Here is a 27,840-nt window from a genome sequence, read left to right on the forward strand (position 1 = left end):
GAAATATTTAGGAAGATTAAAAAAATACCTCTTTTAAAAAAAGAATAATCCTTGAAAGGTAAGAAAAGTAATTTCCCCTCATCCCCTCAAAGAAAGAAACCAAAGAAAGGTGACACGTCTGGAGCAGGTGAGAACCAGAGCTTGGCCTTCTTGCTGGGGATGTTTCACTCCTTTTGTTCCTTGGCTGGATTGCACTCAATTTACAATGACTGCATCTCTGCATTTTTACTTAGCTTCTTGTTGGATACCTTCAGATTGAAGTCCTCTTTTTTCCACCTCAGAGTCTCTCCTCTCTCCCCTTCCCTTTACTTCCTGCCAGGCAAGTTTCAACTGCTTAACTAAATCTCTTTAACATCTAGACTCCCATATTTATTTTAATTACCACCTTCTCACCATTTGCTGTTAAGACCAGTAGGGAAAATCAGATTAATTGTATTTCTTGATATAAAAGTATAATAATATATCCTACCCCCCCTTTTTTTTTCAAAGCTGGAAGTTCGTGAAGATCCCAGTAGCAATAAAGATTTCAAAGTTCAGTGTGATGAAGAAGAACTAAGGATTTACCAGCTAAACATTCAGATCCGGGAAGTTTTTGCCAACCGCTTTACTCAGATGTTTTCCGATTATGAAGTGTTTGTCATCCAGCCCAGCCAGGATAAGGAGTCCTGGTTCACCAACAGGGAGCAGATGCAGAACTTTGATAAAGTGAGTGAGACCCTGTGGGGAAGTGAGCATGAAGTGACTGCATATGACATCACTAGAAAAGTCAAGGCTGGCTTGCAGATGATTACAGTTAGGTGATTTGCCTCTAGCCAGTGGTCCTGAAAAGTAGTCTTTCTAGGCAGAGGTGTATGTGTAGTTGAAGGTCTGGGCTAGCTGTGTCAGATTCTCAGGAAATTGATCTTTTATGAGAGTTAACAAAGGGGAGGAGGGTTGTAGTTGGCTTTTCATAAAGTCATAGGATGCTTCAGAGAAGATTTGTTTCACGTCAGCCCCGGGGAGGGGGTGTTGCCTGTGATCGTCAGTGCTGCTCTGTTCTCTTCTCTGTTGACTGCTTCTGTTTGGTTACTAGGCATCCTTCCTGTCAGATCAGCCTGAGCCATACCTGCCCTTCCTCTCAAGATTCCTAGAGACCCAGATGTTTGCATCTTTTATTGACAACAAGATCATGTGTCATGATGATGATGATAAAGACCCTGTCCTCCGGGTCTTTGACTCAAGGGTAGACAAGATCAGACTGTTGAATGTTCGAACACCTACTCTTAGGACATCTATGTATCAGAAGTGTACCACTGTGGATGAAGCAGGTAATGCCTCCTTGGCCTCTGGGACCTCATTGGTAACATGCCCCTTTTCCTCAATATGTATGCTGCTTTTCTCATGTTTTACCTTTGAGTATGTTATCATGTGGCCTATAGTGTTCTTTCCTATTACTTTATTTATTTATCCATTTAAAGACAGGGTTTCTAAAACCCTAGTTATCCTGGAATTCACTATATAGACCAGGCTGGACTCAACTTGTAGAGCTCTACCTGCCTCTGCCTCGTCATAGAGACCGAAGGTGTGCATCACCATGCTTTGCTTTTTTCCTTATTCGTTTATTTTTTTCTTTTGGTTTGGAATTTTTTTTTTAAAGATTTTATTTATTTATTTTTTGTATGTGGGTACACTGTCGCTGTCTTCAGGCACACCAGAAGAGGGCATCCAATCTCATTACAAATGGTTGTGAGCCACCATGTGGTTGCTGGGATTTGAACTCAGGACCTCTGGAAGAGCAGTCAATGCTCTTAACTGCTGAGCCATCTCTCCAGTCCCTGGATATTGTTTGTTTTTTGTTTGTTTGTTTGTTTGTTTGTTTGTTTTTGAGGCAAGAGTCTCTTGACTGGTCTAGAACTGCTATTTAAGCCAGGTTGGCCTTGAACTCCTATCTCTCAAAATCATTTTTAAAGTCAGGATTCCCCATCCTTTTTATTTCTTATCAAGTGTATTACACTTGAAAATGGCAGTATTGGAACAGCTGAGGACTGTGAAGCTGGAGATATGGTCATTTAGGGCCCTACCTATCTGCCATAAGAGTGAGGCAGTCAGTTTGTCCGTCTGTAGTCCATGTATTAAACCTGCAGCATGATTTGAGTTACTCTTGCCTGTTGTCAGAAGATGGCGTGTCATGGGTCTATTGGAGTATAGGGTCTGAGCTATGGAGTGAAGTGCTAAGCAGCCCTCACCTTAAAGGTCTTTCAGAAGAAGAGTGGCATGTTAGTACCTGTGGCAGCTGTGCGCTTTGTTTCCAGAGCACCAGGGATCTCACTGCAGACACACTAGAGCAGTTTTGCCATTGGCCTTATCTCCAGCCTTTGGGATTGCTCTAGACCCTGTCATCTATTTCTAATTCTTAGGGACTCTTGTTTTTCATTGCCCAGTGGACAGGTTTGTTTTTCTGTAGTGTGTATTTCAGGCAGAAGAGTAAAAATTATTATTTTTTACTCTATCTTGGTTAGAAGTGAAAGTAGTTGTGTCTAAAAGAAAGGATTGACTTGAAATTTTTTTAAATCTCACTCAGAAAAGGCAATTGAGCTACGTCTGACAAAAATTGACCACACTGCAGTTCACCCACATCTTCTTGACATGAAAATTGGACAAGGAAAATATGAACCTGGCTTTTTCCCTAAGCTACAGTCGGATGTACTTTGCACTGGGCCAGCTAGCAACAAGTAAGTAAACCCTATAGAGTCTCCAACCTAGTCACTGACTCCCAGAGTCTGTGCTCGCATTGGTATACACAGCAGACCTCAGGGGTTCCTAGTATGTTTTAGTTTATGTGTATGAATATTTGCCTGCATCCATGTCTGTGCACACCTGCATGCCTGGAGACCAGAAGAGGGCCTAGATCTCCTGAAGCTGGAATTGCAGATGGTTGTGAGCTGCCGTGTGAGTACCTAGAATTGAACTTGGGTCCTCTGGAAGAAAGGTTGGTGCTCTTAACCACTGAGCCACCTTAGCATTTAAAGAATTTTCAAAACAAGTATGGGTAAGATCTAAACTCTGTAGGTGTCAGGGTGTCTTGTCAGCTTTTGTCTCCACTGTACAAATTGGGTACCTCTTACAAATTGGATATTCCCAGGACTTGCAAGCAGCCAGGCAGCAGATGGGTTAAAATGACCTCCTATCTGAATTCCATGTAACACACAGCTATCTAGTTTTATGTCCTTAAAAGGCAGTGATGGAAATAACTGGACCCTGATGGTGAGCAACTTGGATGGATGGTTCTTTCCTAGACAGCTTTGTATCTACATGTGAATTTTTGGTAGATATTTCAAGACAAATGAATGACTTACTCCTTGGAAGCCTTCTATCTTTTGTTCAGTCATTTAATTTTTAGCTGCTCATTCCCACAGACTTTGCATTGCCTCTGTGGCTTTCTGTGCTCACCATTAGTTGCCTAGACATTGGAGTTTTTTTCTTGTTTGTTGGCCTTAGGGAATCTTTTTTCTTTTTTCTTTTGTATTTATCTCAAGACATGGTTTCTCTCTGTAGCTCTGGCTGCCTGGATTTGTAGACCAGGCAGGCCTTAAACTCAGAAATCTATCTGCCTTCTTGAGTGCTGGAATTACGGCTGCCCTTTTTATTTTTTGAGACAGGTTTTCACTGAGTATACCAGGTTGGCTTAGCACTCACAGAGTAGTGAATATTCCTTATGGCCTCTTTTGATATTGTCAGGTGGACAAAAAGGAACGCCCCTGCCCAGTGGAGGCGGAAAGACCGGCAGAAGCAGCACACGGAACACTTGCGTTTGGACAATGACCAGAGGGAGGTAAGACACCTGTGGACAGTCATGCTGCGCTTGCTCTGTCTGTCATTGTAGAGTTTAGTAAGTTGTCCCAGCAGTGACCTCTCCAAGAATTCAAGTGTAGTTCTAGAGAGCATAGTGTGTTTTTCATGACAGCTAGCTAGATGATCCTGTATGTTGTTACTCGATAGGAATTTCAAAAGATGCCATTCTGGTACTAGGAGAAATCAATGCCTTTAAAATTGGGGCTTTTTTGTTTGTGGTACAGTAGTAAAGGAACTAATTTTGTTAAAATAGAAAGGAGGAAAATGAGCTGGGGTCAGTGCTGTGATGCTGACTCTGAGGACAGAGAACTTTTTCCTGGACTTCTTTGTGTCTCAGGTGACTGTGATATTTAGTTTTCAGTGCTGTCTTAGTCGGGGTTTCTATTCCTGCACAAACATCATGACCAAGAAGCAAGTTGGGGAGGAAAGGGTTTATTCAGCTTACACTTCCATATCGCTGTTCATCACCAAAGAAAGTCAGGACTGGAGCTCAAGCAAGTCAGGAAGCAGGAGCTGATGCAGAGGCCATGGAGAGATGTTACTTATTGGCTTGCTTCCCCTGGCTTGCTCAGCCTGCTTTCTTATAGAACCCAGGTCTACCAGCCCAGAGATGGCACCACTCACAATGGGCTGGGCCCTCCCACCTTGATCACTAGTTGAGAAAATGCCTTACAGCTGGATCTCATGGAGGCATTTCCCCAACTGAGGCTCCTTTCTCTGTGATTAACTCCAGCTTGTGTCAAGTTGACACAAAACCAGCCAGTACAAGTGCTGACTTGACATAGTCCAGAGTCACCTGGGAGGAGTCCTAATGGGGGTGTGTGGGTCTAGATCAGGTTGGCCTGTGTGCTTGTCTGGGGGGACTGTTTTGAATCCTGTAATTGACTTGGGAAGATTCTCTTGCTCTTGGTGGCACCATTCCCTGGACAGTTGATTCTGGGTTATATAAGAGCAGAGAAAGCAAACCGAGAACCAGCATGCTGCACCCTTGCTCTGCTGATTGCTCCCTCAAATGCCTGCTGCTGTGCTCCCTGATATGATAAACTGTAATGTGCATCTATGAGCCCAAGTAAACCCTTTGTACCTTAATCTGCCTTAAGTTGCTTTTGTCAGGGTTTTATGGCAGCAGTAGAAAAGAAAGTGGACTTAGCTGTTTTTCCTTATGTGGATAAGGAGGGGATGGTACCCTGCTTACTGTCCTGTTGTGCAGAAGTGACATGACAATTAAGAAAGTTCTTATAGAAGGTTGTAGGCGTGCTCGGCTTGTGCATTCCTGGCTTCCCAGCATAAAGCAGTAAATGAACTCAAACAACTGTGATAGAAGTTTGTTTGTTTATGTATTGCAATTTGTAACTTCACTGTAGGATTCTTAAGTGTAAACATCATGCGATAATATCAAAATTTTGGTATGATTGCTAATGTATTTGTGTCTGGATAAATGCCTCTTGTGTCTTTAAATCAAAGTTAGTTTATTATACTCATGTCAATAAAACCAGAAATTGCATTATTTTGATTTTCCCCTTTTGTACTAGAATCGCACTTAAAAGTTCTGCTCCTGTGTATATTTGAGCCCAGGCACAGGCAAGCAAAGAAGTATCGGGTACAGTGTCCTCCTCTGGGGCCCACCAGTACTGTGGGCTCTGTCCATGGACATAAAAGGTCTTGACTTTTTCTGTTTAATGTAGAAGTACATCCAGGAAGCCAGGAATATGGGCAGTACCATCCGTCAGCCCAAACTGTCCAACCTCTCTCCATCAGTGATTGCCCAGACCAACTCAAAGTTTGTGGAAGGACTGCTGAAGGAATGCCGAAACAAGGTGAGCTGTGGGTACTCAGTGCTGCTGTTTCTCTTGGTAGCAAAAAGGAGATCATTGCTTGGCTCTAACCACTCTTTATTTTAATTAAAAAATGTGGGGATAGGGGTGGGGAGAAGGGAGGTCAGGACAACGTTGTAAGTCAGTTTTTTTCTTCCATCTTCATGTGGGTTCTGATGATGGAGCTCAGATCATCAGTTTGGCATGCCATCTAACTGCCCCATTATAATACTAACCTTAAAAGCATGTTGCCTTATTAATTACAGATTGTTTAGCATATGTGGAAATGTTTTTGTTTTTCTGTTGTAATCTAACAGTAATTGCTTTTTATATCTAGTAATAGTAGTTTGTGGGGTTTGAGAGATGGCTGATGGCTCAGTGGTAAGAGCACTGGCTGTTCTTCCAGAGAACCAAGATTACATTCCCAGCACCCACATGGCAGCTCACAACTGTCTGTAACTCCAGTTCTAGGGAATCTGACTTCCTCACACAGACACACATGCAGGAAAACATTGATGCTTAGAGGACCAGACTGGCATCCAACTCACAGATATTTGCCTGGCTCTGCCTTTCGAGTGGTGTGCCACCACTGCCTGGCTAGAAAGATTAATTTTTAATATTTAAGTTTCAAATGTAATTTCTGATAAAAAGTTTTTATGCAAGTCAGAGTATCATAATGTTTAGGACAACTCAGCTGATTTGTTCTCTGCTGCATCCTGTAAGTTATGAGTGAAAGTAGAAGAAATTCATACTTTAAGAAGCTTGGGCTGAGACCACTGGAAAGGGAGAGGGAGAAGGAAGAAGATGCCATGGGGAGATGGATCCTGAGAGCAGGCCATGAGGACCGGCCCACTGGAGTAGGAACAGCCCAGGCAGAATATGGTCTACCTTCTCATCCTTGTCACTTTGCCCCCAAAAAAGACAAGAGAAGGAAAGAAAGAGGAAGAAAAAGGAGCAGGAGGAATGAGGAAGAGGGACAGGAAGAAGAAGAGGAAGAGGAGTCTAATTTCTGTTACACATATACTCACTTGAGTATCGTCAAACTCTAGTAACTGGCCCCTTAAAGAAAACAGCTCTTCACCACCAGCACCTCCACCAGAAGCCTTCAGTTGTGGAGAGCTACACCTCAGCATCTTTATCACAATTTTTTAGAGTTCTCTTTGATGGTTTTCTGTATAGACTGTTATTTTTTTGGGGGTAATGGAGTAGGATTCTTTGTTCAAAATAAGCAAACTTTATTTTTTGTCAGAAAGGACTGTCTCCCCAAATTGGGGTTCAAGAAAATAGCATCAAACACAGGAAAGGATGAGGTTTATATTAGCTCCCCAACTGCAAGGCTAGGAATGGGGTTCAAGAATTTTTGATTACATAGAAACTTGGCAGAACCTTTCAAAATTATGTGCCAGAGTATCCCGTCTCAGCAGAGTGGAGGTGTAGAACATGTCAATTCCAGAAAATGGACAGACCCCAGCTTTACAGAAGACAGGAATGGACTTATTCTGACCTTGTAACAAGATAGGTTTTAATTTTAAAATGGAGTCAGGCTTCTCCATCAGATAAAGGGCCTGGCTGCCAAGCCATCTGATTCTACACATGTATCATGGCACTCATGCACACGCGAGTGTGCACACACAAACACACACAATGGACACATAAAAGAGCACTAGTAAAATCTTAAAAAAAATAAGCATTAGAATAAACAGGAATGCTGCTGTACAATCTTTAATCTCAGTATTGAGGGGGTAGAAGTGAGCAAATCTCTGAGTTTAAGGCCAATCTGGTCTATATAGAGAGACACCCTAGATTATTCTATCAGAACTGGTATTTTAAATTTTATATTTGTTCAACTTCAAGATTTTATTATTTATTAATATTTTAAGGTTTATTTAGTATATATGAATACTTTGCGTGTAATCTGTGCACTACATGTATGCCTTTGTCCTAAGGAAGCGGTGAGCCTCCGTGTGGGTGGTAGGAATCAAAACTGGGTCTTTTGAGAGAGCAACAAGAATTCTCACCTACTGAGCCAACTTTCCAGTCCAAGTTTTTGTCTTTTAAGTATATGTTTGTATCTCTGATTGTGTTTGCCTGCCTTCAAGTGCCCTCAGAGGTCTCTTGGAGCCTGAGCTACAGGCTATTGTGAACTGCCCAATGCAGATTCTGGGACTGAGCTCAGTCCTCTTTGTAGGAGCAGTCCAGGGTCTTAACCCTGAGCTGTTCTTTTTTTCCCAGACCCCTAGTTTAATTTAGTTTTTAAGCTGCAAGTTCATTCTTAAGTCACTTGTGATTTTCTCCAATAATGTTGCTTTCCTGCCATTAAAAACGTTGCTGATACATTTCTTTCTTTCTTTCTTTCTTTTTAAGAGTTATTTATTTTATTTATATGAGAACACTTTCGTTGTCTTCAGACACACCAGAAGAGGGCACTGGATCCCATTACACATGGTTGTGAGCCACCATATGGTTGCTCAGAACCTGTGGAAGAGCAGTCATCTCTCCAGCCCGTTGATACACTTCTTGAAAGATTTCATGGTTCTCAGTCATCTTGACATTGATTGTTGTTACATATTTATAATAAGCATTTGCAGATTTTTACCTGAAATTATTCTCAATAACTTCTTGCCTCATTGAGAGTTACTTTAGATTTATTTATTTAGATTTACTAGTTATATGTGCTTGAAGGTTTGTAGCACATTTATTTACGCCATGAGAATGGGAGAATAGCTGAGGTGGGTATGAACAAAGGGTTTTATTCTACTCTCTTCATCTCGTAAGGCAAAAGGTTTGAATCCAGAGTAATGGAATTCCTTGCTTGGATCACTTGCTGATATCTGTGTTTTAGCCTCCTTTACTGAACTTTGAAAGTTTGTGTTCCCTATAACCTGGCCCACATGACTATATACACTGTCCTTGGGCTTCTTCATCTTATCCTTCCTAGCCCAGCACATGTGCCTCACAGGCTGCCCCGGCTCTCTGCAGTGGTGTGTTGTTCTATTCACTGTGGTGATTTATCCTTATGCTAGACCAAGAGGATGCTGGTAGAGAAGATGGGTCGAGAGGCAGTGGAGCTGGGGCATGGGGAGGTGAACATCACCGGTGTGGAAGAGAACACTTTGATTGCCAGCCTCTGTGACCTCCTGGAAAGGATCTGGAGCCATGGGCTACAAGTGAAACAGGTAATGGGTCTAGCCTCTGGTTTCACTGCTAGTCTCCCCATACCAGTGGTTCTCAACATTCCTAATGCTGTGACATTTATACAGTTCCTCATGTTTTAGTGACCCTCAACTATACATTTTTTTCATTACTACTTCATAATTATAGTTTTGCTACTGTTTTGAATTATAATGTAAATATCTGATATATGGGGTAGGGTATCAACAGCTAAACAAATGTGATTCAGCATTTTTTTTTCTTATAATTAAATAAGGTTTATGCATCTATGTTTTTTTAAACCTTTAAAAGTGGCACTTTTTGCCAGGAGGTGGTGGCTCACACTTTTAGTTCTAGAACTGAGGCAAGAAACAGGTGGGTCTGTGAGTTCTAGGACTGCCTGGTCTACAGAGAGTTCTGGACAGCTAGGGCTATACAGAAAACTCCTGCCTTTTTTTTTTTTTTTTTTTTTTTTTTTTTTTTTTTTTTTGATATTTATTTATTTTATATATTAGTACACTGTAGCTGTCTTCAGACACACCAGAAGAGGGCATCAGATCTCATTACAGATGGTTGTGAGCCACCATGTGGTTGCTGGGATTTGAACTTAGGACCTCTGGAAGAGCAGTCAGTGCTCTTAACTGCTGAGTCATCTCTCCAGCCCCGAGAACCCTTGTCTTGAAAAACAAGATCAAACAAACAAAATGGCATTTTTCTTGGGAGTAAATTGCAGGTCAGTTTGATGGGTCCTCTACTGTTGGTCTATGTTTGGAGGTAGAACAGAGAGAGACTGAGGTGGAGGTACCAGCCATTGTTAATTTACAGTCCTAGTAGAAATGAGGCTCTCCCTGACGGCTGGTCATCTGAAGCTCTAAGAGAAGCTGAGTGTTTGGTCCTTGCCACATAAACCTCTGAGATTCTCCTTGTTCCAGTGACATGCTTTTCAGTGGTCGTCCTAGCAGCTATCTTTTATCCTCATGAACTGTTCTGAAGCAAGGTCTCATGTAGCCCAGGCTGCTCTTTACTCCATGGGTACTGAAGATGACCTTGAACTCCTGGGCCTCCTGCTTCTGCCTTCTAAGTGCTATTACAAACACCTGCCATACTCTGTCAATGCAGTTTGAGAAACCAATCCAGACTTTGCTGTATGCTAAGCAAACACTACCATTGGATCTAATTTTCTTTCTTTCTTTCTTTCTTTCTTTCTTTCTCTTTCTTTCTTTCTTTCTTTCTCTTTCTTTCTTTCTTTCTTTCTTTCTTTCTTTTCTTCCTTCCTTTCTTTCTTTCTTTCTTTTGTTGTTGTTGTTTTTTCTTTTTTGTTCTTGTTTGTTTGAGGCAGGGTTTCTCAAGACAGCCCTGGCTATTCTGGAGCTCTGAGCTCTGTGGAGCAGTCAGGCTTCAGTCTCAGTGATCCACTGCCTAAGAGTGCTGGGATCTGGCCCTACTTAAATTTTTTTTTTTATTAACTTATTTTATGTGTGAGAGAGAGAAGGGTTGGGGAAGAAGGTGAGCAAACAACTTGCAGGACTCCTTTCTCTGTTTCTGCTGTTTGGAACACAAGGATTGAACTCTGGTGGCAAGCTCCTTTACCCACTAAGCCATCTTGAGTAGAATTGCCTTGAACTCACTGTATAACCCATTACTATGTTGATTTACCACTGAAGATGGAGTTCCACTCTACAAGAAGGTAGGCTGTACGCACCTATGAGGATGAGATAAACTATAAGTCAGTACACTAGAACCTTGGCAACTGGAAAGCCAAAGTTGTAACTGCTGACAAATAGTTAGTTTTCCTTTTTACCAAGGCACAATTTCAAATAACATCTGGGGAGTCTGAGTTAAGTCTGCCCCTTAATTGGTCACCCACAAACTGGTTTCTTTTATAATCATTCTTCAAGATGTCATGACATGACTTGAGGAGGTGGGGGGCAAGAGCTGACCTTCTCCAGCAGAGCATTTAGAAATTGTCTTTTACTTTCTTATATTCATGGCTTCTTATCACTCCCTTTTGAACACACTCTCCTTTGTATGCTATTTGGGAATTGTTTCAGTTTTTGTGATCTTCTGTCTTTTCTGGGTTTTATAGAGGATGTATGTATGTACATTGTTTGTATTGGGAGGATTGAAACACAGCATTTTTAGCAAAAAATTGTTCTTTGCATGTTGAACATAATAATAGTTGTTTTTCCCTCCCATTGCTTCCAGGGGAAATCAGCTTTGTGGTCTCATTTGTTACATTATCAGGAAAACCGGCAAAGAAAACTCACATCAGGAAGCCTCAGTACCTCAGGTTTGTGCACTTCTGTAGAGTGTCTCAGCTCACGCTCCTGCCCCTCCCTACAGTGATCATTATCATTCCTCTGTCTAGGCCAGTGAAGCTTTTACTTAAAATATTTTTTATTAAAAATAAATAAATAAAGGCACTGGACTGGAGAGATCTCAGCTCAGTAGCTAAGAGTATTTGTTGTGGGGTTGGAGAGACGGCTCAGTGGTTAAGAGCACTTGCTACTCTTCCAGAGGACCTGCGTTGGGTTCCAGCACCCCCATGGCAACATTCATTGCTCCAGTTCCAGGTACTCTCTACTCTCTTTTGCCAGGTACAAGTGCAGTGCACATACATGTAGTTATGCATTATTTTTCTTATGAAAGAAAAATAAGATCTTTTTATAAAAAAAGTGCCCATTGTTCTTCCAGAGGACCAGAGTTCTTTCTGTTCCTAGCTCCATGTTGGGTAGATCACAACCATGTGTAACTCAAGCTCCAGAGTTTGAGTCTCCATGGGTACACACGCACACGCACACACACACCCCTTGCTGAAACAGCATCACCCGCACCACCGTGATGTTCTCATTATCTGTTTTTGGACCCCTTTGATCAGTAAAAGTTAAAAGCCTAATGTGGCTTCAAAAATGGACTGTAAATTAAAAATAGAAAAGTGAAACTGGGTTTTACTGTGGTCCTGGTGTTTGCAAGAAACTTTTTTTCTTTTAATTTCTCTGACATGGGCGTAGAGGTCAGAATAGGGCATAGATCCCTGGATTTGTAGTTACAGCCAGTTGTTATCCACCATGTTTGTGCTGGGAATTAAACCTCTGGTCCTCTAGAAGAGCAGCCAGTGCTCTTAACTGTTTAGCCTTCTCTCTAGATCTCTCCACCCCCACCCCACAAAACAAAACAAAAGCAAAACCAAAAATAAAACTTGGGGTTTGTAGGGACTCCAGGGACAATCTAGTCCATCTTCTTTATAAGAAAAAAAAATGAGGTCTCAAAAGAATGCGATTGTTGTAAGATCATGCAGTAAGTTAGTGAAAAGGAAAAGGCGTATTGAAAATGCCTGTGTTAGAAGCAGACCTCCTGTCTACTCATCTAGGGTCCCTCATGCTGTTCTCAAGTGTCCCTTCCCATACGTGCTGCGTACACTGTCTCCTTTTACTTCTTGATTATGACTCTCTTTATACCATGTTTTCTTCCTTTCAAGCCTCTTCCTTGACTGGTTGGTCTTCCTCCCCCTCCCTTTCTTTCTTTTCTTCTGTCCTTCTGTCCTTCCTTCCTTCTTTCTTTCTCTTTTTCAAACACAAGGTATCACTGTGTAACCCTGGCTGTTTTGGAACTAGCTCTATATATAGACTAGCTGGCTTTGAACTCGCTGAGATCCAGATGCCTCTGCTTCCCCAGTGCTGGGACTAAAGGCATCACCAAAACTCAATTGGCTACTCCCCCCCCTCCTTTTGGTTTTGGTTTTTCGAGACAGGGTTCCTCAGTGTAGCTCTAGCTGTCCTAGAACTAGCTTTGTAGACCAGGCTGTCTGCAAATTCACAGAGATCCACCTGCCCCTGCCTCCTGAGTGCTGGGATTGAAGGTATGCACTACTCCAATTATCCATTCTTAATGGTAAAGGTAAGTTTGGATAGAATTTTGAAAATTTTCCTCCTTGTATTTTAGTTGGATTATGAACTTCATGCCCTTGAACTAGTTGTCCCTCAAGTAGCACTGACTCTGAGTAGAAAATTGGCTGAAGACCAGGGACAGGCATTTCTTAAGGAGCCTATGAGGCCATTTTAGTGTACTTTGTTGGTGTGTGAATCCCAGAATTTCTCAGAAAGGTATGGCAGTTACTGCCAAGAGACAAACTACAGCAGCATATTCTCAACAGCTTGGTGATGAAAATGCTAAGCTTTAAACATGGCACATGGTACCAGATCAGAGGTGGTATTCCTTTCTCAGAGAACCTAAGCATTCTGGAATAGGTTCATTCTGGAACATTCTCTTGGCTCTTTTGAAGACAGATTTGGGGAGTGAGCAGTAGCTTCATGTGGAAGTACTCTTCCCCTGGTCATGACATATGTGTTCATGATGAACTGGGAGCCAAGAGTCAGCTCTACCATGTCTCCCTCTGTTAAATATAACTGCGATACGATACTTTCATTGGCTTATCTTACAGATTATTCAAGAAGTAAACAATATGCAAAAGTATAAAATCTGATTTCTGTTGGAAACCTAACAGTAGTTGTGAAATGGCTTTTAAGGTATTAAGGATGGAACCAGTTGTTTACTGTAGGAGTTTGTGATTTGACATGTAAGAGAGTCATTAGTTATTTGGATACTCAGGTCTCTTTGGAGATGACTATCTTTGTTGTTACAGGAATACTTCTGGATTCAGAACGGAGAAAGTCTGATGCCAGTGCCGTCATGTCTCCCCTGAAGATTTCTCTCATTCAGGATATGAGGTATGTCTGCTCACTCATAAATCAACCACTAAACCTTGTCTCAGCAGTTGCTTGGGGGTGATGCTTAGTCCACAGGATTTCTGTGGCTGTTAAAGTATTTCAACTAATTCAGCTAACTAGGAGTCTTCAACATTGGTCTTTGTATATGTAGTTTTGCTGGCATTTTGCAGACTGTACTAGGAGGAAGAACATAGGTATCTCATAGTGCTGTGGCTTGGGACTAGCCTGGCCTGTTGAAATCTATATTATCTGTTCTTTTCCCCAAATTGTGAGAAGTGTGTCTTGCAAAGCCGTAGAGAAGAGTGAGAAAGACTCCTAGGTAAGATGGGGCTGCTCTACCTGGACTCTTCATTTCCCACCCTACCCTACCTTTCTTCCTTTAGGCACATTCAGAATATTGGGGAAATCAAGACTGATGTGGGAAAGGCCAGAGCGTGGGTGCGACTGTCCATGGAGAAGAAGTTACTCTCCAGACACCTGAAGCAGCTTCTTTCAGACCATGAGCTCACCAAGTAAGGCCAGGCTCCAGGATTGGCAGGTAGACTAGGAATTGGGGGTGGGAAGGGTGAGTTCATCATGTTACAGCAGCAACGTCCAGCCAGACATAAGCTGCAGCCAGCGTGTACACACACAGACATACACAAACGCAGACTTACACTTCTGCTTTCTGCTTCCCTTGCCTTCAGTCTGCATGCTCAGAACTTAGCAGGCGCTCTCCTTCCTGGAACCTTTGGCCATGAGGCATTTCTTTAGTCTGTCTGGTTTTTGTCCTGAGAAACAAAGGGTTGGAGAATTAGAGGAAACTTCTGAGTTACCCCTTGTCTCTTCTGAGCCTGAGGCCAACCCAGTTGCCTTTCCTTCTTTCTTGACTAAGTCTCCCCAGAGCTTTCAGATAACACGTCTAGAACCTTTTCCTCCATACTTCTCATTAATCCAGAAAGGGTGTCCAGGCTGTACACTTCCCAGAGCCATGGAACCTGAAGTCCCCTGTTTGCCTGCCTCTCTTCCCATGGTTCAAAACCAAGAATGAGCTGTCCTTCCCTTCTCTGTCTTCTCAGCACATCTGGCTCTTTTTGTTGTTGTTGTTGTTTTTGTTTTGTTTTGTGTGTGGTATTTGGGATTAAGAACCTCACACATGATGGACAAATGTACCATTTAGCTAGTATGTCTTCAGCCCTAATCTTGTTTTTTTAAAAAACGTAGTTCTGTTAGAGGATATTAGCTTAAAGTTCACTCAGTGTTCAGTTCTTGATCCCAGTGACTACTCCCGTGAGTAAAAAGTGAAGTTTGCTTCAACAGATTGCATTTGGAAGTACAGGAAGTAAGAAAGACCACATCAAGCACACCCTTGGGTATTAGTTCATGTGTCGTTGCTATAGTGGACCATCTTGTGGATGTCTTATAAATCTTACAATAAATGAGACTGGAAGTCCAGGATCAGGCCACCACATCTGTTTGGTCTGTGGCAAGGGCTTCCCTAGCTATGTTACAGCATAGAGAAGGTAAAGGCTGATGCCGAGGGACAGTGCACAGAGTGCTCTCACTTTACAGTAACCTGCTGCTTTCTCGAGAACTCACTCCACAGGACCAACATACCTGAGAGAGTGATGCTTCCTGACCCGATTAGATTCCTTTAGATCTGAACTTTCACCACACTGGGGTCCAAACTTGGAGCACATGAGCCTTTTAGGGAGTTAACTCAAACCGTGGCCAACCCATAGCACCCTCCATCCCAGATCCTCATCTTTCTCCTCGCTTACTGAGGGTTTCAGCCATACTGCACTGTTCCTCCTTTTTAGATGTCTTTAGTTGCTCCTGTTGACTGTGGCTCTATCCTCATCCTCTCTCCATCACCTTTAGGACCTAGTGAGAAGTTTTCTTTACCAGAGGTTTTTGGATGCTAGTGCCATTTGTCCTTCAGGCAGGCATTTGTTTTGATGGAGCATTTTTGGGCTTTCCTTTACCTTAGAAAATGTGTTACATTATGTAATGGTTCTATACTTACTAAAGTTCACTTACATTGAAAAGCTGAATTGTGTGCCTTTCCCAGGGCTAAGCATGCTGTTTAGTATCTAGAAGGAATCAAGCAGTGTCTGTAAAACATGTGCCTGGCTGTTTTACACTTTGGAAAGAATCAGTATTGATTTAGCCTCTAGCATTTTCAGCTGGGTTTCACCACTGTTGGTAGCTTAGAGACTGAAGAAGGTATGTGTGTGGAGTTATTCATGAAATTCATTGAGCTTTAAACTCTAGAGCAACAAATTAGCTCCCTTGTGTGTTCAGATCTCCTTGGCCTCTCTGTGGTGAGTGGTGCTGCATGGTGCTTGCTCCCCTTACCTTGAAACTGCCCTGTTACGTTGCATGGTTGCAGTTAGCCCCATATTCTTCTGCTTTTTTCCCTTTAAAAATTAAAATATTTATTGTGCATGTGTAGGTCAGAGGACAACTCTGTTTCTTCACCATGTGGGTGAGTCTCAGGGTGGTCTTCAGATTTGGCAGCTGGCTCCTTTACTGACTGAGCCATCTCACCATCCTCTCCTCTTCTCTGTCTCCCCCGACCTTTGCAGGACGTTGGCCTCTGCACATGTCATTCTTTGTCCTGCCTTTCTTGCTCTGTCTCACTTGATGATCTCACACATGACTTCAGTCACCTCTAAGCAGGTGACTCCCACCTCTGTAGCCCTGACCGTTCTTCTGAGCCCCAGTCCTGCTTTTATTTCCATTCAGACCTGAGGAAGAGCTCAGAGAGAATAAAATCAGGCTTTACATCATGTGCTTAACTTCCTTTTTAGTTCTGCAAAATGTTGCTGCTGTTTTCTCTGAACATCTCAACATTTCCCCCAACACCCACCGTCCAGAATAATCATGTTTGACTCCACTCTTCTGCCCTTCCTGGCTCTTTGTTTTTTTTTTTCTCCTTTTCTGCGTTTTATTCTCTTCCCAGCTTCCCATTACACTAACTAAACTTCCTAAAATTGCACTAAGGGTATAGGCTCTTTATTTCGTTCTAGCCTAACGTTTTAACCCTATTGCTTCCTGATCACTTCCGGGCTCTCAAGTCTAGCTACCCTAATTTTCACACATCTTCTTTCCCATGATTCAGAACATGTGTCTGGGTTTGTACTGTCCTGTAGACCCTCTTTCCTAGATCTTGTAGATCTAGAAAACCTAACAGGACTATTGAAGCTCACTGTTCTTAAATTCCTAGAGGGGGCCTTTTATCTAGTAACTCATGAATTTGTATACCTTGATGCTTATTCAGTTTGTTCTGCCACTTATGAGAGTCCCTTTGAGAGCAGGCTGTGGGTACGATGCTTTATAAATTCCTGGGTGCTGGTGATTGTAGTAAGGCAGCTAGGGTGTGCCTTCCATCTTCCCTATGTATGTCTCTTTCACAAGGGCCTGAACATTGTGCTCTCAGTATCTCCTTATGGAAGATATCATTGTTGTTGAGCCATGGAGGGCCTATATGTAGGCAAAGGAATTGGCCTTTGGTGTTTTGACCCTTGCCCTTAAGGTAGATCTGAGGTAGAAGCAGGGTCTTTGGGAGGCCTGAGATGTGGCCTGGTAAGGAATGGTTGTTGTAGATCTCTTCCCATTGTACTCGTGGCCATACACTGAGACAACAGCCTGACTAGAAGAAGTCTGAGAGTGTCTGTGTAATCTCCGATAGTTTTGCAGTTTAGTCTTTGGTTCAGAAAAGGAGATTTCGTGACCTGTCTCTTGTGACAAGACAAGTACAACACGCCGAATGTGATTTTGTTGGACTTGCTGTGGCTTAAGCCTGTAGCATCAGCCACAAAGAATGGCTAGTTTTCATCGTTTATGAAGAGATCCTAAGGAGCTTGAGACTTGCTGCCTCATACTTCTCTCACCTGTCTACTTGTGGAAGTGAGCGCTTTAGCTTCTTTCCTGTCCTCTTGGCTGGTGGTTGATGTGTTGATGTCTTGCTCCTGCCTGACAGGAAGCTGTACAAGCGTTATGCCTTCCTGCGCTGCGATGACGAGAAGGAGCAGTTCCTCTATCACCTGCTCTCCTTCAACGCAGTGGACTACTTCTGCTTCACCAACGTCTTTACAACCATCTGTGAGTAGTCTGTTCTGGTCCCAATGGCCTGTTCTAGCCTGGTGTCATGAACCTACCCAGGCTTGCTGTCTCCTTTGTACACTATTTCCATTTATTTATTTATTTATTTATTTATTTATTTATTTATTTATTTATTTATTTATTTATTTATTTATTTATCCATCCATCCATCCATCCATCCATCCATCCATCCATCCTTGATTTTTGAGAAAGAGGCTTACTGTGTAACCAAGACTAGTATCAAACTGGTATCAAACCAAACTCATGGTAGTCCTCCTTGCCTCTGCCTTTTGCATACTGGTAGATGCCTAGACGCCTGGCCTCCCTTGCATTGTCTGCCTTGTGCTTCTGTGGGGTAAGAAAGGAGGATCAGCTCCTTCTGTGTGGCTGTTTTCTGAGCTTTCTGTCCTCATCTTTTTTTTTTTTTTTTTTTGTCCTGATGTTAGTCAGTGTTGTTCCACAAACTGCTCGTGAGGCCTAAGGACATAAAAGTGTGCTGGAGCCTCATTTACCTTCCATCCTGCATGCTTCTACAGAGTCCTCCTTTTGTTCAGCCTGAGAACTGTCTCAGCATTACAGATTTAAAGTAGCCCTAGAGAAAAAGATGTCTTCCTGAAGTAGCAGAAAGAATGTCATGTGACTGTAGACCTTTAGGCCAGGCTAGCCCTGCCCCTAACTCATTAAATTCCGGTGTGCAGAGCTATGGGCCTCATTCTCCATATTTTTAGAGGAGGTAGGTTCAGAATGTCTCAGGTCTTGGAGCTTTATTTTTCTGTGATGCCAAGATTCTTTCTTTACTTGGTAGCCTTGAATTTGCTCCGTAGCTAGTTCTCTGACCAGCCACCACTGTGCAGCAGCTCTCACTCTCTCAGACCCTGGGGCTGTGGGCTTGGTAGAATAGGACTGAACTGGAATTCAGACCTAGGGCAAACTCTTTTCCTCTCTGCCCTGAAAAAGAGGTGACAGCTGTGCTGACTGCTGAAATCAGTCTGAAATTAATGGGTTCAAGATCGAGAGTCTGCAGAGCACTCTGAGATGGGATTCAGCTAAGAACTGGTTACATTCAAAGCTGAGCCTGCAGACAAACTTGTTTTCTTTATTGGGTGGTAACCCTGGGAATAGTAAGAGCAAGGCTGATGTGAAGCAGCCAGGGAATCTGCTGACTACAGCACAGCAGGAGCTTCCATCACAGTGTTGTTCCTGGAGCAGGTCTGGGCCCCTCCCATCAGGTGTGAGATTCCCAATCCCCATCTTGACCGATTGGCTTCTCTAAACAGTGATTCCGTACCACATTTTGATTGTACCAAGCAAGAAGCTGGGGGGCTCCATGTTCACCGCCAACCCGTGGATCTGTATATCAGGAGAACTAGGTGAAACACAGATCCTGCAGATCCCCAGGAATGTGCTAGAGATGACTTTTGAGGTATGTGATATCTGGGGTCCCAACCCAAAGCTCTGTGGGGATTCAAGTTTGTAACAGCTGCTGTGGGAATCTTCTGCAGGATGTTATGAAGGCCTTGTTTCACAGCCTTGTGTGTCAACACAGTGGACCTGTTCTGAGACAGTTTTAGGTCAAGACCAGGGTTGGGCTGGAAGGAGTTTATATGTCAGAACTTGTATTTGAGGGTGTACATGGGAATGGGGTGGATTGTTGGAGAATTTTCCAGAGTTCTTTCAACTGTTAACACACAGATATTTGTTAAGCCACAGGACCAGCCTGGAGTGTTTTGACTCCAGACCCTGGTCTTTCCCTAAGGCTAGCATCTTCTTTCTCAGCCATGAGCTGTCTAGGAGACTATGCTGGTCTGCCAAAACTTGGAGTAGGTGGAGCTGTGAGCTCTGCTCCTACAGATGCTGAGCCAGGTGGCAGGCAGCCAGTCAGCTTTGTGCCTTTAAGGGTTACCACTTCTGCTTTTCTGACCTGGCTTCTTTTCCTTATTCCTTCAGTGCCAGAACCTGGGGAAGCTCACCACTGTCCAGATTGGCCATGATAATTCTGGGCTGTATGCCAAATGGCTTGTGGAATATGTGATGGTCAGGAATGAGATCACAGGACATACCTACAAGTAAGTGACCCTGAGTGTACACCGCTAGGGCTATCTTTCATAATTGAGTCTGAGCTTCTCAAGGAGCCTCTTAAGGTTTGATAGTTCTGGTGATTTCCTTTGGCTCTGCCTTGGTATTTAAAAGGTACAGCTGGTTTCCAGCTGAGTAAAACATGTATGGCATTGATGGACAGTCAGGTAATTCCAGTGATAATATACTGTGGGACAGAGAATCCAGGAGCTCCTAGTCTGGTTTCGTGACCTGTCGCTATGGATCGGCTTTGTTGATAGCGCTGCTGAGCAGCAGGGTAGGATGCTGGAGGAAAGAGCAGCTCTCACAGGCCATTGTTTTACATCTAGGTTTCCATGTGGCCGATGGCTGGGGAAGGGTATGGACGATGGAAGTCTGGAGCGTGTGCTTGTTGGGGAGCTGCTCACTTCCCTACCTGAGGTAGATGAGAGGCCTTGTCGGACTCCGCCACTGCAGCAGTCCCCCAGCGTCATCCGGAGACTTGTGGCCATCTCGCCCAACAATAAGCCCAGTGAGTAGGAGGAAAGTCTGGGAATGGGTAGGTCTCTGAGGACCCTGGCCTCACTCTATAGCTGCCCCTGCTGGAGTAGAGAGCGTGCCAGGAGCCACCATTGCCAGCAAAGCCATCTCCTCTCTTGATCATCATGTGTATGTGGCCCTTGCTTTGGAGACCTGGAAGGAGACTCTGACGATCTGTCTTGTTTTCCCGTGATCTTGTGTGTCGGGGACAGAGGTCATTTCTGGCCTCCTCCTTAGTGACTGTTCACAGCCAAGTCACAGCTCTCTTATGGAAACCAAGAGCTCCAGCGTAAAGTGGAAAGTAAACTGGGCCAGCATCTCACAGAGACAGAGTTCTATTAGCTTGAGTTTGCCCCCTAAGATTTTTGAGAAGAGCTCTCTCTACAGAAGTAGGTGGGCAAGAGTCTCTGCTTCCTGACTTCCTGCTCTCCTGCTTCTGCTATGGGCCTATTCTCTGTTCTCAGTCTCCTGTTTGGTAACCTCTCAGATTACTTATGGCTGTACTTGACTTTCTCAGAGCTGAACACTGGGCAGATCCAGGAGTCCATTGGGGAGGCAGTGAACGGCATTGTAAAGCACTTCCATAAACCTGAGAAAGAGGTGAGTGAGTCTTCCTGCCCTCTAGTCCAGAGCCATCAATAAGGTCTTCTGGAATATCTCAAGCAAGCCTGGAATCCCTTATGTGGTCTATCCTGCTCTCAAAAGTTGTGGCAGTCTCCTTCCTCCATCTCCCAAGTGCTGGGATTGTAGGTGCATATTCCCATGCCCAGCCAGAGTCCAGTTTAGCTATGCCTTGCCTGCTTGGGGATGGGATGGACTCCTTTCTCAGGAGCCTCTGCCTCACTTGTTTTGTTTGCCCTCCATATTGGTGACTAAGTGGAGTCTCTGGGGCCCCTCAGTAAATACAACCTCTTCTTGTCTTTTCTGGATTTGCTTGTGCCTATCCAAATGATGACTACACTGGCTTTGTGTCCTGTCTGTCAGTCTCCTATATGTGACCCCAACTCCATCACATGCCCTTTAGCAGTTCTTCTTTGAAAGAGTATGCCAACCATTGTAGTTGGTGCTGGACAACAGATGAGCTTTCTGGTGGTTTGCTTCCTGGCCTGGCTGTGGGTTTAAAGATGCAGGAGTGGTAGGGCAGCTCAGCTGAAACCTGCCTGCCATTTACCCTGTTCTCTTTCTTAGCGTGGCAGTCTGACGCTATTGCTTTGTGGAGAGTGTGGTCTCGTCTCAGCACTGGAGCAAGCTTTCCAGCATGGATTTAAATCACCCCGGCTCTTCAAAAATGTCTTCATTTGGGATTTCCTGGGTGAGCTGGTCTAGGGTTGAAGTGTAGGAAAAGTGTGTTGATATTGGAGGTCTTTATATCCAGTAGCATGTGCTTTAGCTGTAGAAGCCAAATCAGGCAGCCCTCAGTTATGTCTGCTCTTAGTTTGCCCTGGAGTTTTTGTAGGGAATGATGGGATTGCACAGCAACCCTGTGCTCATTTGTATGACCCCTTACCTCCTGAGAGCGCAACAAAAAGATTCTAAGCATCTCTCATCTAGACTAGGCCTAGCCCCAAGTGCTCACCCTCTATCCCTGTAGAACCAAAATTACAGTTGAGAGTATTGGATCCCCACTGGAGAATTTTTATGCAGGAGACAGCCCTCAAAGGTTTCTTGTCTCTTCAGACCAGGGGAAAGACCATATTTATGCCAAGGGCTACATAAATAAAATCTAAAACCAGCATTAGTTTTGAATATGCTTTCTGACATCAGAACACGCTTTGATCTCCTGAAGTTGCTGTATGGCGTGGAGAGTTCACAGCCCTGGCTTGCAAGGCAGGTCTCAAGGAGCTATTGTCACAGCTTTTCACCTCTTCACAGAGAAAGCACAAACCTATTATGAGACGTTAGAGCAGAATGATGTCGTCCCAGAGGAAAACTGGCACACTCGGGCTCGCAACTTCTGCCGCTTTGTCACTGCAGTCAACAACACGCCCCGGAACATCGGCAAGGATGGCAAGTTTCAGATGCTGGTGTGCCTAGGAGCCAGGTACTGCAGGGCTCAGAGCATGCGGCAGCCAATATTCAGATGCTGCACTAGGGCAGGCACTGTAATGCAGGGTAGGCATTGGCTATAGTCCTGCCTCAAGGGGTCCTTTAGGCTGCTAATTTCATATGTATCTTGTGAGTTTGTGGTGATCTGTGAAGTAGAATGTATATAATTAAGGAAGGTGGAGGTCACATTTTGATGGAAAGGTTCAAAACCACCCCATTGGGGATATTGGAAATAAATATGTATAGTTATTTTTTCAGTAAGCATTTGAATTTCAGGGACCTTATGGAAAGTGGTAGGAAGAGAGCTGAACTGGTCATGTTTAACAGTAAAAATGTCACACACCATCAGACTACCCCGCATAGTCTGTGCTATGTGCTGAAACCCTAGAGAGGGGAGAGCTCCAAGAAAGCTTCAGCAGGGAGGAGGTATGCGGTGAGGCTCTAGTGGAAGGAAATGACACAAGAATGACAGAAGGTTGTGACAGGGAGCAAGTCTAGAAGGAAGCCAGGGGCCATCAAGACCTGGGATGGAGAAAATCTCTTCTGTGTTAGGGCTGCATTGTTTAATGAGAAGGCTGAGGTAATGTGGATCTGACGTGATGGCTGTTATGCATGAGTGGCCAGCACTGAGAGTGTCAAGGTCAGACAGACAGGCAGGGTGTTCAGGCTTGTGCAAGAGAGTTGCCGTGGTAGCTAAATACAGACTCTGAGCTGAGTACTGTGTGGCTGTACCCCCAGCTACTAGGGAGCTGAGGCAGGAGGATTGCTTGAGCCTAGAAATACAAGGCCATCATGAGTAACATAGTAAGACTTCCATCTAAACAAAACAACAGTAAAATAATGTGCTGAAGAGAGACAGCTTAGTGGTTCAGAGGACCTTTTCCTCTTGCAGAGGACCCAAGTTAGGTTCCCAGCACCCACATGGCTACTAAGAAAAGTTCCAGAGAATCCAGCATTTTGTGCCTTTTGGTGGCATTTTGTGCCTTTTGGTCGTGCTGTCATGAAAACTAAACCTCTTGCAACAGTGTGGCACATGGGAAGCGCCATGTGTCTTAGCACTTCTGGTGCTGTTAGTATGTGGTGTTGACTGGAGACAAGAGGTGTTCTGAACCTCTGTTTAATGGGGGGGGGGGGAGTGCTCACTTCAGCCTAATAACTGGTGTGTGCTAGGTTGTCTAGGGAAATGAAGGAAGTAGAGAAAGAGAAGCAGGTGACAGGGATAGTTGTGTTGGGTTCTTCCCAGGGCTGGGTGGTGGAAAGCAAGCTCCTTTAGGGAGGGAAGTGGGGCCATGGGGGAGGGGTATAGCTTCTTCATCTTCACACTTAGTTCAAGGGTCCCCTTGGCCTGTTTCTCTTTCTTTTCCCTTGCTTTAACCTCCCTGCATCACTCCTACCCTGCCAGAGATCACCTCCTACACCACTGGATAGCCTTGCTGGCCGACTGCCCCATCACTGCACACATGTATGAGGATGTGGCGCTGATCAAGGACCACACGCTCGTCAATTCCCTGATCCGAGTGCTGCAGACCCTGCAAGAATTCAACATCACACTGGACACTTCCCTCGTTAAGGGCATTGACATCTGACCTCCCGGCACCAGCCAGCAGCAAGGTCCAGAAAGACTCCTGCAGCTCTGCCTCTTCATCCCAAAGGGACCTAAGCAAGCTGTGAGGGACAGAGAAGATATGTATACTTACTGTAAAAAGAAAACTAGAGGATTTTTGGAAAAAAATAATCTATTTTAGAGTTTATTTGCTGATCTGCTTTTTACACACTTTCATGTGAAAGAGACAGAAGAGGGGCGAGGTTGGTGCTGCTTGTTTTGAAGCTGGTGCCTCCCTTGCACGGCCGCACGCTGGGAGCCTGCACACATGTGTGGGGCTGTTCCACGTGCCGCTCCATCACGTCGATGAGGCCATTCCACATCGTTTTTAAACTAACGTTTTCTATATTAACATTACTCTGGCTATCTGCCTGTCATGGGCCATGCACACGTGTACAGGTGGGAAATCCCAAGTCCCAATCAAAGGGATTCTTAGCAGTGCCTCTGATCAAGCACTGCGGAGTCAACCCCACATCCATCTCCCCTTCCCCTTTTTGTCAGTATTATTTGGGAAGGAAACATGCCAGGACAGTGTCATTGTACCGTCATGCAGAGAATCATGTTTGCTGTTGACACAAAGCTGCACAGAAGTAAACATGAGCATGTTTGAACAAGTTTGTCTTTTCTTCATCTGTCTTCTTTATTTAACCTGCCTCGTGTGGTTTAAGTGTTTGTTTTTCTTTTCTTCCCTTTAAGAAAAGGAAAAGCTTGTCACAATCTAACTGGCTGTTATTACTGTTAAATTTATGTTGTTTTGCAACTTAGAAACCAGCTACAATATGGCCCACTTAATAAAACACCTGAAACAAATCTCACTGGTCACTGACTTTCACGGGAATGTGGGCTGTGGAGGGTAGTGTGGCCTGCTTGAGGACCAAACTGCATCTCTTCTCTCCCTAGCTAGCTGGGGTCTAGACTGCCTAGGATGCCCCTGAGAACTTATTTCCGTGGCCCTTCTTTCGTTAAAAGATGATGTCCGGGGTTTCTGCACCAATGTTAGGAAAAAGATAAAGAGAGTAGGGGGAAGGAATATGGCCCATGGAGGTTCGGTGAGGCCTAGGGGGAAGGGGGATGCCTCTGGGGCACCCATGTTTGGAATCCCTTCCCCCTGAGGGACCAGCCACACAACATATACTACAGAATAGAGTTTATTCAGGCCATGGGGGGAGTTAAGAGGGTGGTAGAGGCAGAAAAGGGGGGGGGGAGGAAGGGGTGAGAGGAGAAGTAGAGGCTGGCCCTGAGCAAATGGAGAGAGCAAGGGAGGAAATGGAAGGGGAAGAGGAGGGGCAAGGGGGATGAGCAAGAGAGAGAGGAGGGGGCAAGCAGCCCCTTTTATAGTATCAGGTAACTGGGGTGGGGCATATCTGGCTATTGTCAGGTAACTGTGGGGTGGGGTGGGGTTTACAGAATCCCAACACCTTCCCTATCAGGTGCCCAAGGCTTTCATAGCTAATTTAATCAGCCAATGAAGAGAAAAGTGTGAGGGTGGTTCTACTGCAGAGGGAGGAAACCTGCCCAGTCTTACAGACTGTCACTTGATCGATGATGCTGGGCCATTCCTTGAGAACTCAGAACATAGAACTCAGGTGTCCCTGTCTGCCCTCTATAGTGTGCACATGTGTACTCATGCTTGTGCAGTGTGTGTGTGTGTGTGTGTGTGTGTGTGTGTTTATGGTATAAAAGCCCTTTCTCAAGCAAAGGGTTTGTTCTGTCAGGCACAACAGTGGAAGAGCCTTAGGACCCTAGTAACCATAGTAACCAGGTAGAGTTTTCGTCTTTCTTTTTTGTTGTTGTTTTAGACTTCCAAGTGCTGGGATTAAAGACATGTGCCACCGCATCTGGCTACAGTATTATTTTTCAATCAAGCTCCTTTGGCAGAATGTTCCAGAAGTGGCTTAAGCACATAGAAGCCCCCAAACCCAGCACTGTTCTCTTTTGTGCTCTTTTGGTTCTGTGTGTACTGCTCTTTGCTTTTCTTTTGCCTGTAAATCGTGCAGTGTTTACTTTAGGAGGCACCTGCTATGATGTCTTCTCCAACCTCCCAGGCAGTTGTCATTGTCCTTGAGGCCCTACAGTTTCTTAAAATTTGGCAGATGATGCAGATGTAGCTGGTCGGTGCTGCCAGCCCCATGTTGGGTCATCCCCGGACTCTGAGCACCTGCAGGGCAGAGAAGACAGCAGCATATCTTTGTCTGCTGTCTGGCAGCTTGGGTACATAGGATGTCGGGAGGCTTCAGGAAAGCCACACCGTGGTGTCCTGCCAGCAGGGGGAGTGAGTGGGCTACAAATAGACCTCCGCTCCTTTGCAAAGAGAGGAAAGAGGAGAGGTTGGGCTATGTCTCTGGAGTACAGAAGAATTTTTGGCCCCCTAAGAAGGGTAGTAACAGCTGTATGTGTGTATGTTGTGAGCCTAAACCTGGGCACACCTAAAACCAGGGCTTTACAGACACTCTGCAAAGCAAATGTAGATTTTCCCAGGTTGGGAGGAAACCAAGGCCTGGAAAAGTTGAATTCCTTGCCTAAGGCCACATAACCCATAAGTAGTTTGTGGTTATTAGAGAAGTCTCAACCCCAGCTTGTGGTTTGAATGAGTGCTCCACACTTTATGATTTTAGAGAAATCTGCCCTAACTCGCCCATCACTTCATTTCTCCTTCCTGTACTTAGATTATTACACTGTTTACTTGTTCATTCTGAGTGTCAGTTTTATGAAGGTGAGACTTGGTTTACTTTGATCACCACAGTTGTGGCTGGCAGATGGTAGGAACCCAGTGTTTGGAATAAATGATTTCATTTGCCATGAGAATCAGATCAAGGGTGGGCTACATAATTGCCCCAAACCTCAGAAACAGGCCAATAATAGGAATCTGCATCCTAGGAATGCCATAAAGGTTAAGTATGTCAAGCATGGGCCAGTGACATGACTGAGCAATAAAGGTACTCGCTGCTTGTGACCTGAGTTCAGTCCCGGGGCCCACATGAGAGAACAGACTCCTGCCGATTATTCTCTGTTCTCCACACATCCCCGCAGCCTCTGTCTGTCATGTGCATGCGTGCACATAACGCAAGTAAATGTAATGAGATGTGTGTGCCAGAGTCTGCTGTTGCTCTGGTGTTGCATCCTGCCCTTTCCTCATGCACAGATGACTGAAACCCAGAGGTGGGAGTGTGACTCCAGAGAGGACATGAATTCATTATCTGCTTTGGGTAGCAGATTGTCAGGGCAGTGGGCCTTGCATACTATAGAACAGTAGGAGCAAAGAGGTGTGAGATTACCAATGGGTTGGAAGCTCGGGGCAATTGAGGCCAGCCTGAGAAGGTTTGCAGGTCCCAAATAAATGTTCAGGATCTGTGGACTAATGTGGAATTCCCACATGCTGTGAACGTCTCACAGCACAAGGACTGGCATTGGCAGCACGGTTCCACCCCAGGAATGGTCCTGCTGCTGCTCTGGACCCACCTTAACCCTACAGTGTTTCAGGGGTAACTGAAGGGTCCGGCTTCACACTGAGCCCATGAGGTGGTCACAGGACTCAGGAAGATGGAGTATAGTTCGGGTAGCCAGAAATACGGTTTTAGTCTTCATTGCTGGGATAAAAATAACTGACAAGCAATTCGGGGGGGGAAAGGTTTTAGTTCAGGTTGTAGTTACTGCAGAGAAGTTAAGGCCAACTAGTCATATCGCATCCACATTAATGAGAATGAACAAATGAATGAATGAGTGCATGCCAGTAATGAGCTCACCCCTTTTCATTCAGTAGAGGATTCGACCCATGAGATGGTGCCACCCATATTCCGGGTGAGTCTTTAACTTCAATAAGAAAACCCTTCACAGGTTAACCTAATCCAATAACCCCTCACAGACTGTCTTCCCAGGTTATGCTCCGTTGTGTCAAGTGCACAGGTAAAACCAACCATCACAGTTCCTTTATCTTCTTCCAGTTCTCAGGAACCAATAACCTGAGCCAGCTCTCATCCCGTCCATGGGA

The 27,840-nt window shown here is 44.4% G+C and overlaps 1 protein-coding gene across 1 annotated transcript in view; it reads left to right on the forward strand.

Annotated features, from left to right (window-relative positions):
- The window catches only part of DENND5A (DENN domain containing 5A), a 63,972-nt gene extending 39,320 nt beyond the window's left edge, over nucleotides 1-24,652 (forward strand). The window contains exons 7-23 of the mRNA XM_080912036.1: nucleotides 490-705; nucleotides 1,073-1,307; nucleotides 2,561-2,711; nucleotides 3,718-3,811; nucleotides 5,517-5,648; nucleotides 8,669-8,821; nucleotides 11,001-11,085; nucleotides 13,438-13,522; nucleotides 13,906-14,034; nucleotides 17,487-17,608; nucleotides 18,886-19,031; nucleotides 19,556-19,674; nucleotides 20,014-20,195; nucleotides 20,721-20,803; nucleotides 21,392-21,515; nucleotides 22,076-22,244; nucleotides 23,652-24,652. Coding sequence (XP_080768162.1) covers nucleotides 490-705; nucleotides 1,073-1,307; nucleotides 2,561-2,711; nucleotides 3,718-3,811; nucleotides 5,517-5,648; nucleotides 8,669-8,821; nucleotides 11,001-11,085; nucleotides 13,438-13,522; nucleotides 13,906-14,034; nucleotides 17,487-17,608; nucleotides 18,886-19,031; nucleotides 19,556-19,674; nucleotides 20,014-20,195; nucleotides 20,721-20,803; nucleotides 21,392-21,515; nucleotides 22,076-22,244; nucleotides 23,652-23,835 — 2,409 coding nt within the window. The 3' untranslated portion in view covers nucleotides 23,836-24,652. The remainder of the gene's footprint in view (nucleotides 1-489; nucleotides 706-1,072; nucleotides 1,308-2,560; nucleotides 2,712-3,717; nucleotides 3,812-5,516; nucleotides 5,649-8,668; nucleotides 8,822-11,000; nucleotides 11,086-13,437; nucleotides 13,523-13,905; nucleotides 14,035-17,486; nucleotides 17,609-18,885; nucleotides 19,032-19,555; nucleotides 19,675-20,013; nucleotides 20,196-20,720; nucleotides 20,804-21,391; nucleotides 21,516-22,075; nucleotides 22,245-23,651) is intronic.
- Nucleotides 24,653-27,840: the final 3,188 nt, after the last annotated feature.

The sequence above is a fragment of the Micromys minutus genome (assembly GCF_963924665.1).
Source record: "Micromys minutus genome assembly, chromosome: 2".
NCBI classification, from domain to species: Eukaryota; Metazoa; Chordata; class Mammalia; order Rodentia; family Muridae; genus Micromys; species Micromys minutus.